Raw genomic sequence first — 16,136 nt, 5'->3', positions numbered from 1 at the left:
GAAAAATCTGTGCAGAGTTATTCCTGCTTCACAGCCTGGTGCTTCATGTTTTTAGTTCCTGACGTTCCTGTTCTCTAAAGAGAATTCTGTGTGTGACCCTCAACTGTCTCCTGTCGTTGCTGATGACATGAAAAGGCCGCTGTCTCAGTACTGGATCTCCTCCTCTCACAACACGTACGTCCCAACATTTGTGTCGCAAGAAAAGCATTTTGTTGTATTAAAAGGAGCTTTTGGAAAATAATGGTGATTTAATGACACCACCTTGTCATATTAAGTCATCTGAAAAGAAGAGATACTTTTCTCTCTCTTTCTTTCTTCTCTGTATGCCTTAGCCATCACATTGGTTATCTTTTTGCTGGTCTTGCAAACAGCCCCAAGCCCATAGGCGGCGCGTGAGGCTCAGGTTTGGGAAGGCTAAATAACTTGTTTTACCTGACGCTGCCTGCCTCCGGCGTCTATAGAAAAGAGATCAACTCAGTGAAAGCACGGGCACCGCCTGATCAGAGCTCAGTGTGCGGAGTTTAAATCTATTAAGTATAAAGGAAATACAGTTTAAACTGCCGTATGAAGAGAAGACGCCGACGTGTCACACTTACAGTATCATTCATATCACATCATCAATCAGATCATCGATCATATAATATCATAATATATCATATATTTCCTTATCTGAGTCAGCTTCTCGAGCCGTATCCAGATACGGCTCAAGAAGTTGAAGCCGTGCAACACTTACATTGTCACATACTGTATGCAGAAGTATATTATTTTAAGCAACACATTAAGTTTGACGAAATACTAAGTCAAATGTAATTAAAGTCAGATCCACTCGTGATTTTGACGGGGCAGTGATATCATAATTGTTAATGATATCACTCTTCAGACACTTTTTCTTTCACCAGCTGTATGCACCTTGCAGGTGCAACTATGTGGCTTGTATCCTAGATTATATGTTTAAGTCATGGATGTTTAACCTCCTGGGACCCAGCCCATTGAAAATGTCCACTGTAGTGGACATTTTGTTAACATGCATCTCCTTTTACTCTTTTGAGCTACTCTATCAGTCCCTGATGTACTGTACAGAGGACATCCTGGTCTTTCCAGTGATATGTCATTGGTTAAAATTGCATGCTGGGAAGTTCCTCTTTCTTTTCATCCAAAATGGCTGGCATACGAAAAACAAAATTGTATAGAAGCAGGAGGAGAAGTCAAATATTGTTGAATAATTGTAATTTTTACCATGAAAATCATATATGTTCTTGTTTATTAACATGTGAGGAAATATATAATTAGTTCTGAAAGCAATTACATAATTCAAGTTTTCAAATAACAGCCCTTTTATAAATGTTCTTCTTCATGGACTTTATGACTCAATATTGTTGCAGGAGACGGAACTGAAGCAGACATTTTCTGTACCAGATAGTTCAGGGAGATTAAGATTTTGAGCTCTCAGATGATGAGAGAGATGAGAATTTCACACCTGGGATAGAAGAGGGTCAAGAAGAAGGGGGGGAAAGATGCAGGAGGCTCCATGAGCGCACAGATAGATACATAGAGACAGATAGGGACGAGCTGGAAAGACATGGCCCCCTGTGGGCCAAGAGTAGCACGTATGTCTTATTGTTGTAAGCTTTGTTTCTATGAGCATGGTCAAATGGAGACCACATCCATAAAACTAGTCAAGATGACCCTACAGCCCGTGCTGACTGGAGTCAATGAGGTACTTTCCCAGTACATTGACTACAAAGACTTTGAAGATCTGGAAAGATTCACCAAAAAACAAGCTAGTTTTGTATTGACCAAATAAACAGCAATGTTCAGATCAATTACTTATTCATGTTTTAAATAAAGGTGAATGTATTATTGTATTAATATCACTCTATAACCATAATACGTTACATAGTCCATCTGTTAATTTTGGCTGTCTTTTCAAACTAATATGGTCCCGACATCCTCTACAGTGGACATACTGTAACATTTTAAAATAAAATAAAATAAAAAAAGTCTAAATTGCAAGATGTTTTTTTAACCCTAAATATGTAGGAAATCACAAAAAAAAGGAAATTGGAAGACACTTTTTTTCCTCGGGTCCCAGGAGGTTTTAAAGTTCATATTTGTCTAATATTAGTTTACTTTTCATTAATGAAGTATGACGCTGCGCTAGGCTACACTTGTCCCTGTTTGTGATTGGTCAAATGTTGCTAACCCCGCCCCTTTCACGTGAACACGCTCTCAGCTGGAGAGAGAAACCCTGGCTTGATTTACCGAGTTGATAACCAGCGCCGTAGGACCGCTTAGCGAGATCTCGTTTGTTAGGGTTAGTTAAGATAACTCAAACGTACCCAGGGTCTGTTGAACTGGCTTCGTAGTACAGGGCACAGGTGGCTGCATAGCAGCGCTAATGTCAAAGACACACACATACATTATATTTTTATTTGACCAGGATGTGACAAAAATATTTGGGAAGGCTTAGTCTTCCCTAGCCTACAGTACCCGCCGCCCCTGCCCAAGCCTACCTGACTCAAAGTTGTGTATGTGTGTTTGAGATACAAATATCACATGCTTTGATAAGCAGTTTAACTTAAAATCCCAGCTTACATTTGTTGCATGTATCTAAATCCTTTTTTTTTTTAGAAATGATGGTTATTTTGTGGTTCTGTCTATCAAATGTGTGGATTTGTTAATGGCTTTAAAACAATTATTCTGCTGAATAATAAAGATGAAATAACTGACAATATGTATTAATCAATGGTGGAAACTATGATTAGTCGCACCCCATTGAATGCACATTAAGGTACAGTTCTGAACTTGTTTCTTTGTTCCTGCTCTCTCAGCTACCTGACAGGTGATCAGTTTTCCAGTGAATCGTCTCTGGAAGCGTACGCCCGCTGCCTCAGGATGGGCTGCCGCTGCATTGAACGTGAGAGTCCCCAACATTTGATATCAAAATTAATAAAAAATGAATCAGAAACAGAAATATGTTCTTGATCCTCGGGGGGAATTTTGGTTAATATCTGTTTAGAGAACAAAAGGTTTTTAAATGAATGTGTGTTTTGTGCTCACAGTGGACTGCTGGGACGGACCTGACGACCTGCCAATCATCTACCACGGCCACACGTTAACCTCCAAGATCAAGTTCCTGGATGTGCTGCACACCATCAAAGAGCACGCCTTCGTCACATCTGAGTACGTTTGGAGATGGTTTTCAAAGTATTAATAAATGTTATTTAGATCACATCTGCCTGGGTGAGAATACCAGTGCTTTCTTAAAGGGATAGTTTGGGTTGTTGAAGTGGGGTAGTGTGAGGTACTTATCTTAAAAAACATTATATGATGTTATATATCAGGAGTAGATAGGGAAACATAGAGGAGTAACAGCACAAAAGCAACGCAATGTAAAGTGATATTTGCAACAGGGGCAGAAACCAAGGTCATTTAGTCACCTATTTATTTACCATTTAACAATATCCCTTAAACTTTATTTAAACCTAGTCCCTAACATCTCCACTAGTGTTGCACTCGTTTGCAAGAAACCTGCCAGTTGTTTTGTTTCCAGAGATTCAGCTCCCTGGTGTGTGTGTGTGTGTGTGTGTGTGTGTGTGTGTGTGTGTGTGTGTGTGTGTGTGTGTGCGCATGCGTGCGTGCGTGTGTGCGTGTGTGTGTGTGTGTGTGTGTGTGTGCAGGTATCCTGTGATCTTGTCCATCGAGGACCACTGCAGCGTGGTGCAGCAGAGGAACATGGCCACACACTTCAAGAAGGTGTTCGGAGATCTGCTGCTCACCAAGCCTGTAGATAACGGTGCAGAGGAGCTCCCCTCCCCCCACCAGCTCCGCAGGAAGATCCTCATCAAGGTACGCATACAGACACACCTACCCCTCTGGTTAAGGGTTTTAGGCTTCTTGCACCATCGCTGAGGGTGGACACTGGGTTAGAGAAAGTTATTTTGTAGAAGAGGGGGAGGCTCAAGCTTAAAGAGGCCCTATTCGGCTTTTTGGGGGTTCCTTTTCCTGTAGTGTATTATGTAGGTTTGTATGCATGTAAAGGGTCTGCAAATGTAATGTATCCATAGAAAATTGGAGGAAAGAGCAATAGTTTTTACTGATAAATGATCAACAATTGAAAAAATAGCAGCAGATTAAAACTGTTTTCTCGTGGCTCGTCAAATATCTGATATAACTTTTTCTTTCTTTTACATTACATAAAAACAAACGGGAATGTCAAACTTCAATAGATCTTTCTACTTTGTCACCGTTTGAGTTGCCCTTGTAATGACCTTATTGTGTTGTGCACTCTTCTTCTGCAATGGTTTTCCAATTAGAGTAATGGTACCACCTGCTGCTTATCTCGATTAACAACTCCTAATAGATTGCATTAAAGGAGTGGGTGGAAACAGGCATTCATTTGCATTTAAATTGCAGATTCTTTGTAAGATTCAAATGAAAATCCATTGGCCTTGAGCAAAATCTTCGACCTCCATTAATTATAACATGTTGTAGAAAATCCCAACATGCATGCAGAAAATGCTCCCACATTCCTCAGTGTGGTTAAGTTCCCCCCCTTTATCACAGCACAAGAAGCTGGTGGAAGGCACGCTGTACGAAGAGGTGACTTCAGCCAGCTACTCAGAAAACGACATCAGCAACTCTCTGAAGAACGGCATCCTCTACCTGGAAGACCCCATCGACCACGTGAGTGTGTCCGTCTGCCTCACACACACAGTCAGTGTGTCGTGGAGTGTTACTGAAATGTGTTTGTGTGATTCACAGACGTGGACCCCGCACTATTTTGTCCTGACCAGTAATAAGATTTACTATTCAGAGGAGACGTCTCACTACCAGACGACTGATGAAGAGGAGGACGACGAAGCGAAAGAGGTAGGGAGATGATTATGAAAAATAAACAAGTTATAATAAAGTGTTTATCAGGTAAAGCTGATGCTCCCTCCCTCGGTCAGGAGTGTAACAACAACGAGCAGCACTGTGCCGAGCGCTGGTTCCACGGGAAGCTGGGCGGAGGTCGTGATGGGCGACAGGTGGCCGAGAAGCTCCTGCAGGAGTACTGCGAGGGGGGGGGCCAAGGACGGAACCTTCCTGGTGCGGGAGAGTGAGACGTTTGTGGGAGACTACACCCTCTCCTTCTGGTCAGTTACACTGAAATCACACACTACACACTCAAATTGATCTCAGCTTCTTTTTGTTTTGGAGAAAGAAAGAAAGAGAAATAGGAATAAAAGAAGAGATAGCAGGATTATAGAAACACATTTATAAGAAAGTGATTGGGGGAGTTGAGTAAGGCAAGGCAAGTTTATTTATATAGCACCTTTCAACACAAGGCAATTCAAAGGAATTACAAAAATGAAAGACATTAAGAAAATGGCATTTAAAATCAGTCATTAAAAAGCAAAGCTAATAAAATAAACATTAATAGAAAAAATACATGGATAAAAGTTACAGTGCAGTTTAAGATATGAATAGTTCAATTAAAAGCAGCGACAAAAAGAAAAGTCTTTAGCCTGGGTTTAAAAGTATTCAGAGTTGCAGCGGACCTGCAGGTTTCTGGGAGTTTGTTCCAGATATTTGGAGCATAATAACTGAACGCTGCTTTACCATGTTTAGTTCTGACTCTGGGGACAGAAAGCTGACCAGTCCCTGAAGACCTGAGAGATCTGGATGGTTCATAATTTAGCAGGAGGTCAGAAATGTATTTTGGGCCTAAACCATTCAGTGCTTTATAAACCAGCAGCAGTATTTTGAAATCTATGATTTGACACACAGGAAGCCAGTGTAAAGACTTCAGAACAGGAGTGATGTGATCCACTTTCTTAGTGTTAGTGAGGACTCGAGCAGCGGCGTTCTGAATCAGCTGCAGCTTCCTAATAGATTTTTTAGTGAGACCTGTGAAGACACCATTGCAGTAGTCGAGTCTACTGAAGATAAAAGCATGGACAAGTTTTTCCAAATCCTGCTGTGACATTAGTCTTTTAATCCTAGATATATTCTTTAGGTGATAGTAGGCTGATTTAGTAACAGTTTTAATGTGACTGTTGAAACTCAGGTCAGAGTCCATGACTACATCTAGATTTCTGGCTTTATCTGTTGTTTGGAACATTGCAGACTGAAGCTCAGCGCTAACTTTTATACGTTCTGCCTTGTATTTACTTACTTGATTTGATTTGCTGGGCAATACAAACACACTTAGTATACATGGACTCCAAAAATTACTTACTAAATACTTACTAATAATACTAACTAACTCTCTAGCACTGAGGACTGAAATCAACTGGCTGTCTAATCTCTAATAATATTTGTAAGGCTCAATAAACGCTGGAAGGCTCGACTCTATGGCACGAAACGATCTGGCACTTGGCACAGAGAAAACACAGATTACATACACATACAGGGGCTCTACAGGTGCAAACAATAAGGGCGGGGCAGGTAATCAGGTCAGTGAAGAACACACATGGGGAGGAGTCAAACTACCTAAAATGAGAGGGGAGATTAGTACCAAAATAAAACAGGAAATGGCAAACAGGAAATGCCAGACAACAAATATGATATAAAGCTTACGAATCAATGAGAAAGTATGAGATATTGTATTTTTAAAGCTGCCTTTATGTTTTAGTTCTGTGCAATCTGGTTCAAATTTGAGCAATTTATTTAAGTATTGAATGTTTAATCAGTCTTTGTCTTCAGCCTGCCAGAGTTTTATAACAGATGAGTAGCGTTGAATATGCAAACGGTCCCTCCTCCTCCAGGCGCTCTGGTCGGGTCCAGCACTGCAGGATCCACTCCCGTCAGGAGTCGGGCTCCACTCGATTCTACCTTACCGACAACCTGGTGTTCGACAGCCTGTACCGCCTCATCTGCCACTACAGAGACACGCCTCTGCGCTGCAACGAGTTTGAGATGCGGCTGCTCAGCCCCGTCCCTCAGCCCAACGCGCACGAGAGCAGAGAGTGAGTCATCAATGTCCCTTCACTACTGATGTATTTGAAAGCAGAGAGGAAGACTGAATAAAACAGATTTCTGTCTTCCAGGTGGTTCCACTCCAGTCTGTCGCGTGTTCAGGCTGAACACATGCTGATGCGTGTCCCCAGAGACGGAGCTTTCTTAGTGCGGAAACGCAGCGAAAACAGCTCCTATGCCATCTCCTTCAGGTCGAAAAAACCCAAAGACAATCAATGAAGTCTATTTTTGAGAGTTTAACGTTCTGTGTTTAAATGTCCTTCTCTGTCCATCTGCCTGCAGGGCGGAGGGGAAGATCAAGCACTGCCGTATTCAGCAGGAAGGACGCCTCTTCATGTTGGGCAGCTCTGCAGAGTTCGAGAGTCTCGTGGACCTGGTGAGCTACTACGAGAAGCATCCTCTGTACCGCAAGATGAGGCTCCGCTACCCCATCAACGAGGACACTCTGGACCGCATGGGCACCGCGGTGAGACACACACAGATCAGGAATCACATATTAAATGTTTACATCACTGCTGTACTACCCCCTGTTTTCTACTTAAAGTCACCAACTTGACAACCAACTGTTGACGTCCAGCGCTCTGTCTGTTAACCTCTTTCCATCTCTTGCACAGTGTTGCTTTTTTCTACTGAAAACAGCTTAGCCATCATGTATCCAACGTTTGGTGCTCTCCTCTAATATAAATATGAACATTCAAAAAGTGTTTTATGATCAAATAAAAACATAATGTCCATCAGAAGTTTCAACCGTACATTGTTTTTTATCAATCAACCAGTCTGGCATCCTTGATGATAGTGTGTGGTGCAGTGGGTTGTGCGTTGGTATTCGGATTAGGAGGTCACAGGTTCAAACCCCACTGCAGTCAGCATGTCGTTGTGTCCCTGGGCTAGACACATCACCCCAAATTGCTCCTGTGGGGATTGCCCACAGTATTGAGTATGTAAGTCACTTTGGATAAAAGCGTCTAACAAGTGACATGTAATGTAATGATAAACACCTAAATAATCAATTGGCATACTTCATTTTGTGGATTTTTCCTCAATTTGCACCTTAAATAGCGTTTTTTTATGCAATAAAAGTGTCTGCCATTAAAGTCATGCATGGTTTTCACTGAGATACTAATTCAAGTAACCTGGCTGATTCAAAAGCAGAAAGAAAAGAATGAAAAATATTTTTTTTAAATTGTATGTAGCAATAACATGCACAACATAATTATCACAACTGATATTTGCTGTTATTGTACCTTCATACATCTGTATTGCAGCTTTCAATGCAGAATGAGTTTAATAGCGTTTAAACCTCAACACTAACCGCTATTATTTGTCATGAATGTGTCAGGAGCTCGACTACGGGGCGCTGTATGAGGTCCGCACCCCTCATTTCTACGTGGAGGCCAATAAGATGCCCACTGCTCGGGTAAGTGAGACTGAACTGTGGACCTCCAGTTTTATTCACTGTTAATCATCTAATCATTATCATATCATTCAACACATGATTAGCAGAGTTATTCCCTTTTGAAGCTAATATGGAGTATTTATTTCAGAATGTACTTATTCCATAGCCAAATTAACCTCTTTCTATTACTTACTTATGATATCAAATTGTATTCCATGGAAGAGCAGAGTTTAGTTTTACTGTTTGGTGAAACTCTTTTTAGCTTATGGATGAGAAAGACGTTGAAGGAAGAAAGGGATGTTCTTGAGTAAGGAAATAGAAACAGGATGTATAAGATTTAAACATGTTCTGACTTTTGCACCTCCTAGTGGTCATATGTAAAAGTTCACAGTGTCAGACAGACTGATGGTTCCTCTCCTGTTTCAGTGCACGGTCAAAGCTCTGTACGACTATCGAGCTCAGAGGGAGGACGAGCTCTGCTTCCCCAAACAGGCGCTCATCGTCAGTGTGGAGAAGCAGGATGGCGGCTGGTGAGTGCATCTCAGTGTACCATGTGACCTCCTGTTTGTGTGTTACTTCCACCTATTGCAGCTCCTCATGAACCTGTGTGCTGTGTTTAGGTGGCGAGGCGACTACGGAGGGAAGAAACAGCTGTGGTTTCCTGCAAACTACGTGGAGGAGGTCCCCAGCTCCCCCTCCAGAGAGCCGGACCAAGTGGTGAGTGAGGGGTTAGCTGAACAAAAGGATCAGCTTGTGTTTCCAATCCTAATTCTTTTGTTGTTGTCTCAGTCCACAGAGAACAGTCCTCTCGGGACGTTTCTTAAGGGCTTCATTGATGTTCCCACCTGCCATGTCGGTGAGTCCCGTAAACACATGCTTACTTTTTATTTATAGACTTATACTGTCCAAACACTTGCTTTGGTTAAAATGCTCATTTATATTTTTTGAAGAAAAATAAATACAGCCCACAATATAATTAATCTAAGAAATGAAAATAATTTAGATGGAAGGTAAGTATAAAGCTGTCCGATTACATTTTACACAGACATCCTACAAAAACCTCACAATCCTGTAAAAGAGCAGGAATTATCTACAGACGTCTTCAATCTGTCTGACAATCTAGCAAAATGTAAGATTTCTGCAATTTTGTGTAAATTGCACAGTATTTCCTTCAAAATGGTTGAACTGGATATGCCTTCACACTTCTACTGCAATTTCTGTAAATGATCCAACTAACCAACCAAATCTTGAACACATAAATAATACACTTCCTGATACATTTCACCCTGTGGAGACTTTTGACTCTTCTTCTGGCTTATAAAGCACTAAATAGAAAGGCACCATCATACCTATTGCACAATTGTAATCCTCTATTGCTCCTCTAGGGCATTAAGCTACCTGACTTGATAAAATGTATTGTAGTGTGTGGTTGCGTTCTAGTCACTTTGCTCAGCACTACTGCTTGTTACAACTTGTATTTGCCGTAGGCCTACTCGCCTTTAACTGTTAGCTCAGGTTCATCTCGCCCCCCTCCGACGTAAGCGTGACGTATGCGGTTCTTGCTTCTAGACCGACAATTTGTTGGTGCTTGAAACAAACCGGATTCCAGAGCTAGAGGCTGCTCCGCTGCGGTGTGAACAGGAAAAAACTGTGCTTTTCAGGCTCTAGCTCTGAACAGGTCCTTAACCGCGTTGGTGTGAAAGCCCCATTGGTGGTTCCCAGAGACCGAAGAACCAGATCAGGAGTCAGAGCGTTCAGCTACTAAGCTCCCTTTTTCTGGAACCAACTTCCTGTTTTTATTATGGAGGCAGACAGTGTCCAGAAGAGTGTGTTGAAGACCTTCCTTTTAAATAAAGCCTATACTTGGAGCTGGTTTAAGATTATGCTGTGTTTTTCCCCCTGAGTCCTACAGTACATTGTATGGTATGTATTCTATTGTTGTATTGTATTTTGACTGTCTTTTTGTTGCAATTGATCTTGTTTTATTTGTATCTATTTGATTTGTGTTTCACGTTTTATCTTGTTTTTATTATTTGATTTATCTGTTAACACTGCCATCAATGTTTGTTTATCTCTAAAGCCCATTGAGACATGCGTGTTTTGTGATAACTTGCTATATAAATAAACTTTGATTTGATTGTTGTAACCTGTTAGCCCTCTTTGGAAACGAATATCTAAAAAATCTCAAAAACAACTTTTTCTGAACGGAACTCTCTCTCTCTCTCTTACCTTACCTCTTCCTCTCTCCGTCGCTCTGTCCAGTGGTGCTTAAGGACGGGAAGAACTCTCGCCCCCATGTGATCACCATCCAGTCCCAGCAGCCGTCCTCTCTTCCGGTGCAGACCCTGGACGTGGCGGCCGATTCTCTGGAGGACCTGACGGGCTGGGTGTCCCGGATCAGAGAGGCCACGCAGAACGCTGACGCACGGGTCAGTACGCAGGGACGGACAACTTCATCTTGTGGGAAATGTACATTTTTAACAATCAGATTCACAATTCTTTATTTATCCCATGAGGACATTTGTTTTGGTGACAGTTGCTCCATTAAAAATGTAATAACTTGAGAAAATAGAATAGAAAAAGTATATAAACATAAGAAGTTAATTTATAATAAGCAATAAGAAAACAAGATAAAATAAAAAGTAAGAAAATAAAATACAAATATAAAATAAAATAGTAAAATTAGGTTTCATGACAGTTGCCCCATTTTATAATAATATGAAAATAGAAAGATAAAATGAAATAGAATGAAAACAAAATATTAAGATAATAAGTTAAGTAAAAAACCTGCAAGTTGTACTTCTATACAACAATTAACATGTTAAACGTGAATATTGCAATATATACATGTGTTTATAAGTATTAATAAAGATATTGATGAGGAACCATACTATGGCTCAAAATGCACAGTGTAATACAGTGATGATCCTAAGTTGTATTAATGTTGCACAGTTGAATAATTCAAAGTACACAGTACAAGTATTGTCAGTATTGCCCAGTTACAGAGGGTGAAAGCCACTGATTGGTCAAGTCAATGCATTAAAGTCTTTTTAAGAATCGTTTCGGATTAAACCTTTGACCATGTTGCTGCTCTTTCTAAAGTAATCCAATATTTTAAAGGCTCTTTTTATATTGACTGAATGGTATCTCCATGGTAACAGATGCAGGAGGAGAAGCAGATGGAGAGGAGGAAGAAGATCGCGGTGGAGCTGTCAGAGCTGGTGGTCTACTGCAGACCCGTCCCCTTCAACGAGGACAGTAAGGAGCAAACTGCTCTCTTCTTCTCTTGCATCACTTATAAAGTTTCCGTGGTTAACTCTTTTTTTTTTTGCTGCTGTTTCAGAGATCGGGACAGAGAGGGCGTGTTACCGGGACATGTCCTCCTTCCCGGAGACGAAGGCGGAGAAGTTTGCGACCCGCAGCAAAGGGAAGCGCTTCCTGCAGTACAACCGCCGGCAGCTTTCCAGAGTCTACCCCCGAGGACAGAGGCTGGACTCGTCCAACTACGACCCGCTGCCCATGTGGCTCTGCGGCTCCCAGCTGGTGGCTCTCAACTTCCAGACCCCAGGTCAGTGTGCAAATATACATGTACGTTTACACAGTGTCAGAAAAAAAGAGAAGGGCACATACAAGCAATCAACAAGTAAGTAAAACATTATATAAAAAGCTATTGTAAAACATTTTTTCCTCATATTCAATGTTGGTTGCTAATTACAAGTTAAACGCCACTGACAAAATACATGTTCTGCTTGTTTTTGGATCAAATACATGCAAATACAGTTTTTGATGAATTCAAATGTATTTATTTACTTATTAGAATGTTTACCCTAATTATCACATTTTGCTTGCATTTGAGTGACCACCAGGGAAATAGAACAGTCTACTACATAGAATAAAATGAAAAAACATGCTTGATCGCATTTCAGGGATAAATCTAAGGGGTGAAGAGATGGTTTAAAGAGGTCCTGTTGTGTGTTTTGGGTTTCCTGTAGTGTGTTCTATAGGTTTTTGTGCATGCAAATGGTCTGCAAAGGCTCGAACCCCAAAGTTCCCTCCGCACTCCCCCTGGCTAGCACTTAAACACATTGCTTGTGAGGGCGGGACATGACCAATCAGAGCAAACTGGGCTCTGGTTTCAGACAGAGGGTGAAAAGAGGTGCTGCAGCACAGGCAGTATGAGAAACATAAATAAATACATTTTTGAACATTAAAGCATGGAGACATGTCATAGTAGAAGCACTAAATATAAATATGAACCTGAAAATGAGCATAATAGGGCCCCTCTAATGGTTTAATGCTACAGAAAAAATAATCATTTTCAAAATGTGTTTAAAGAATATGTTTATCTCTTCAGGTTGATTATTCAAATGATCTGAAGCGAAAGAAAAACAATATCCCGGTAAAAATTGTTGGAGGTTTGACTTAACTAGGTGACAAAGTGAACTTGAACACATAATTACTACCCTCATGTACACACTTATTTGAGGTTGCAGGGTCTTAACAATAAGGATGTCAGTTGTATGATAACAAAGTAAATGTGTTTGATAAATCTGAAATGTGTGTGTAGATAAACCCATGCAGCTGAACCAGTCCCTGTTCATGCTGGGAGGGAGCAGCGGCTTCGTTCTTCAGCCCGAAGTTATGAGCGACGACGCCTTCGACCCTTTCGACAAGGACACCCTACATGTGGAGCCAATCACCATCCAGTTACAGGTCAGATCCATCATTTCTGGATAAAAGAAAAATATTTCCTTAGCCCCCTCTTGACATTTTTATTTAGTTTTTGCTATTTTATCCTTATGTTTTAGAGGAAAAAACAGTTTGCCCGGAGACTAAATATAGTATGATAAGAAAATGGCTCCATCTTAGAAACAGCAGGAAGCACAATCAAGCATTGCATGAATAAAATGCACAACAAAATTAAATGAAAGAATTGCTGTAAGATATTTGCTAAAAGTTATTCTGAACCAGATTAATATTGAAAATGGAACTTTATTGATCCAAAATTAGGTAAGTTATAGCAGCAACATACTTTATTACAAGACTTTAGACCAGGGGTGCCCACACTTGTTCAGCTTGGGAGCTACTTTTAAGGGGCTACCAAGAGCTACCAAGCCCAAATGATCTACCTACAGGGCCGCCCCTGCCCAATCTGTGTCGCGAGCGGGGGGGGTGGGGGGGGTGATGAGGAGGTGAGATGAGGAGGTGAGGCCCCCTTGTAACTGCATGAACCCGTGTGGCACAATTTGCGATTGACGTATTGGGCACCCCTGCTTTAGACCAACCAGAACCTATATTTCTCCTTATCATACTAAATCAAAGCTTGGGCCACAGTTGTATTAACAGTCTCTTAAAACTTAAGATTGAGATGTTTGTTGTTCTATCTGCTTGTCACACTTGTTTCTCGTCTTGAATCAGGTGCTCGGAGCCCGTCACCTGCCTAAAAATGGCCGCAGCATCGTCTGTCCCTTCGTGGAGGTGGAGATCTGTGGAGCAGAACACGACAGCTGTAAATGCAAGACGGACGTCGTGGGTAAGACAACGTGCTGCCGCCTGGCTGCTACATACGTGATTTACATTGATGTGTTCACTGCCTGAGAGCTGACCGTCTATCCTCCTGCTCCCCAGCTGATAACGGGTTGAACCCTGTGTGGGTGCAGAGGCAGTTTGTGTTCGACATCCACAACCCCAGCTTCTCCTTTCTGCGCTTCACTGTCTACGAGGAGGACATGTTCAGCGATCCTAACTTCCTGGCACAGGCCACCTTCCCTGTCCGTCTGCTACGCACAGGTGAATGTGGAATAATAGCAGAACCCCAGCACATTCAATGTCTTAGTTAAGTTCTGAAAGAAGCCAACAGTAATTAATGTTCTGAGGGAAGAGGACAACAAAGTATTTACAACAGCATGCACAAATATAATACAAAGACCCACCTTTAAAAACATACTAGGCCATGTCATCTGGTCCTAATAAGCTCCTCTTTCTTTCGAAATTGAATTTTTTTTTTACCGGGCATACATGACATCATGAGGTACAGTTAAAACAAAAACTCAAAGAAGAGAGAAAAAAACAAACGGATTAACTGATTATTAAAGTTGTTTACCTGCGTTACATAGGGACATGACTACTTAACACTCCTTTTCTATTGGCTATCGCTCCAACGCATCTTACGTGATAGGCTAAGGGGCGGGACAACCAGCTAACCAATCAGAGCAGACTGGGCTCATGTGATAACATGATCTTATGATGTTAACTGTAGAACTGTAAATCATTTTTGCCAAAAAGTGTTGATTTAGTGGTGTGTGTGTCCAGGCTACAGGAGCATCCCCCTGAAGAACAGCTACAGTGAAGAGCTGGAGCTGGCTTCTCTTCTGGTCCACATAGAGATCGTCAATGCAAAGGTAAACCAGTTGTTGGGGGAGATAAAACAAACAAATGCATGGCACATTTGTAAGAGTTTTCGCACATTATAAAGTGAAGTTTTTCCTTTACACGGAGGTAGTGCAGTATGCTTCCTGTTGTCCAGTGGTCTCCAGACAGTGCAATAAATGTAGCTTGTACCGTTACCAATGCTTTTTTTACCTTTTCACTGTTATGCAATTAATGGTACACATCCACGCTTTTGGAGCAACTTCGGGTTAAACTTAGAAATGTGATTCCTTTGCGGTTCTTTTTTTTTACAGGTTACGGTTTAAAGGTTGATTACTAGCGTTAATGTGTAAACGTTGACAGCCCTGCTATTTATGTATTAGCATCTATGCAATTAGGATTATAGGAGAGAAGTTATACATGATAACTTCCACTTTCCTCTCCGTCTCCTTCCTCACTGTGGCTGCAGGAGGAGGACGATGAGAACCTGTACATGTCCATCCAGCGGCTGCGGGATCGAACCAGCGAGCTGTCCACCCAGGTGTCCCTCCTGGAGAGGTCGGGGTCCGGGGACCTGGGCTACCAGCAGAGCCTGGAGGAGCTCAGAGCGGCTCAGGACCAGCTGAGCCAGCTGGTGGAGGCCCGGAACCGCAGGTGACTGACCACCAAGATTCAGAAAGGAAGCATGTACTTAATCATTTGTTTTGACAGACATTTATTCATTATTCATTTTATTATATTACATTTAGATGATAATTCAATTAATTACAGTGTTTTTCACATATTTGCTAGATTGAGGCCGCCTGCCACTAGTCTATGTATAGTAGTTTGTATAAAAGTCAAAAGAAAATATGGCTCTTTTGGACATTTTAATTTCCTTCTATATTTTAATGATTTGTTTGTGCATTCACTAAACACTTTTATGACATACTATATCAGTCCGCTATGAAAAAGTGTAATATTTCAGTGTTACCATAAATGTATGCCATTAAAATGTCTTCAACAGTCATAAAACAAATCATAGCAGCACAGTCACATTTATGCTAGTAGATATTCAAATGATATGTTCATATATAGTATGTTTTTTTTTTGTTGAAATCAAAAATCTGCTTGTCTTTATCAAACCTTACCTTGATCTGGCCTGTTCCAGGTTATTCTGAAATAATAATTGTTAGATCTGAAGATGATCTAAAAAAACGCAGGCATGGGATGACATTGTACAGCAGATATATAACAAAAATAATATTGATTTTCTGCTTTTCCAGGCTGATGGAGAAGAAGAGGAGGGAGAAGCTCAGGCAACAGGTGACGGCAAAGCGCAGCTAGCCCCCCCGCCCACCAGAGGGCGCTACACTGCGACTCAAACTGTGGCGGTGAACTGTTGTTCACACAGAGCTGTGAGAACAAC

At 41.3% G+C, this 16,136-nt stretch overlaps 1 protein-coding gene across 1 annotated transcript in view; it reads left to right on the top strand.

The window, feature by feature from the left end:
- The window catches only part of LOC117560594 (1-phosphatidylinositol 4,5-bisphosphate phosphodiesterase gamma-1-like), a 40,047-nt gene that overhangs the window by 22,357 nt on the left and 1,554 nt on the right, over window positions 1-16,136 (top strand). The window contains 24 exon segments of the mRNA XM_034237522.1: window positions 56-174; window positions 2,832-2,917; window positions 3,063-3,183; window positions 3,681-3,849; window positions 4,567-4,686; window positions 4,765-4,872; window positions 4,953-5,059; window positions 5,061-5,138; window positions 6,753-6,953; window positions 7,035-7,154; window positions 7,246-7,429; window positions 8,303-8,380; window positions 8,786-8,889; window positions 8,980-9,076; window positions 9,149-9,215; window positions 10,622-10,788; window positions 11,521-11,617; window positions 11,703-11,927; window positions 12,927-13,072; window positions 13,778-13,892; window positions 13,988-14,149; window positions 14,672-14,760; window positions 15,198-15,382; window positions 15,994-16,033. Coding sequence (XP_034093413.1) covers window positions 56-174; window positions 2,832-2,917; window positions 3,063-3,183; window positions 3,681-3,849; window positions 4,567-4,686; window positions 4,765-4,872; window positions 4,953-5,059; window positions 5,061-5,138; window positions 6,753-6,953; window positions 7,035-7,154; window positions 7,246-7,429; window positions 8,303-8,380; window positions 8,786-8,889; window positions 8,980-9,076; window positions 9,149-9,215; window positions 10,622-10,788; window positions 11,521-11,617; window positions 11,703-11,927; window positions 12,927-13,072; window positions 13,778-13,892; window positions 13,988-14,149; window positions 14,672-14,760; window positions 15,198-15,382; window positions 15,994-16,033 — 2,985 coding nt within the window.

The sequence above is a fragment of the Gymnodraco acuticeps genome, unplaced genomic scaffold (genome assembly GCF_902827175.1).
Source record: "Gymnodraco acuticeps unplaced genomic scaffold, fGymAcu1.1, whole genome shotgun sequence".
Taxonomy (NCBI): domain Eukaryota; kingdom Metazoa; phylum Chordata; class Actinopteri; order Perciformes; family Bathydraconidae; genus Gymnodraco; species Gymnodraco acuticeps.
The sequence above is the reverse complement of the archived record's forward strand: the minus strand, read 5'-3'. Positions and strand labels throughout refer to the sequence as shown.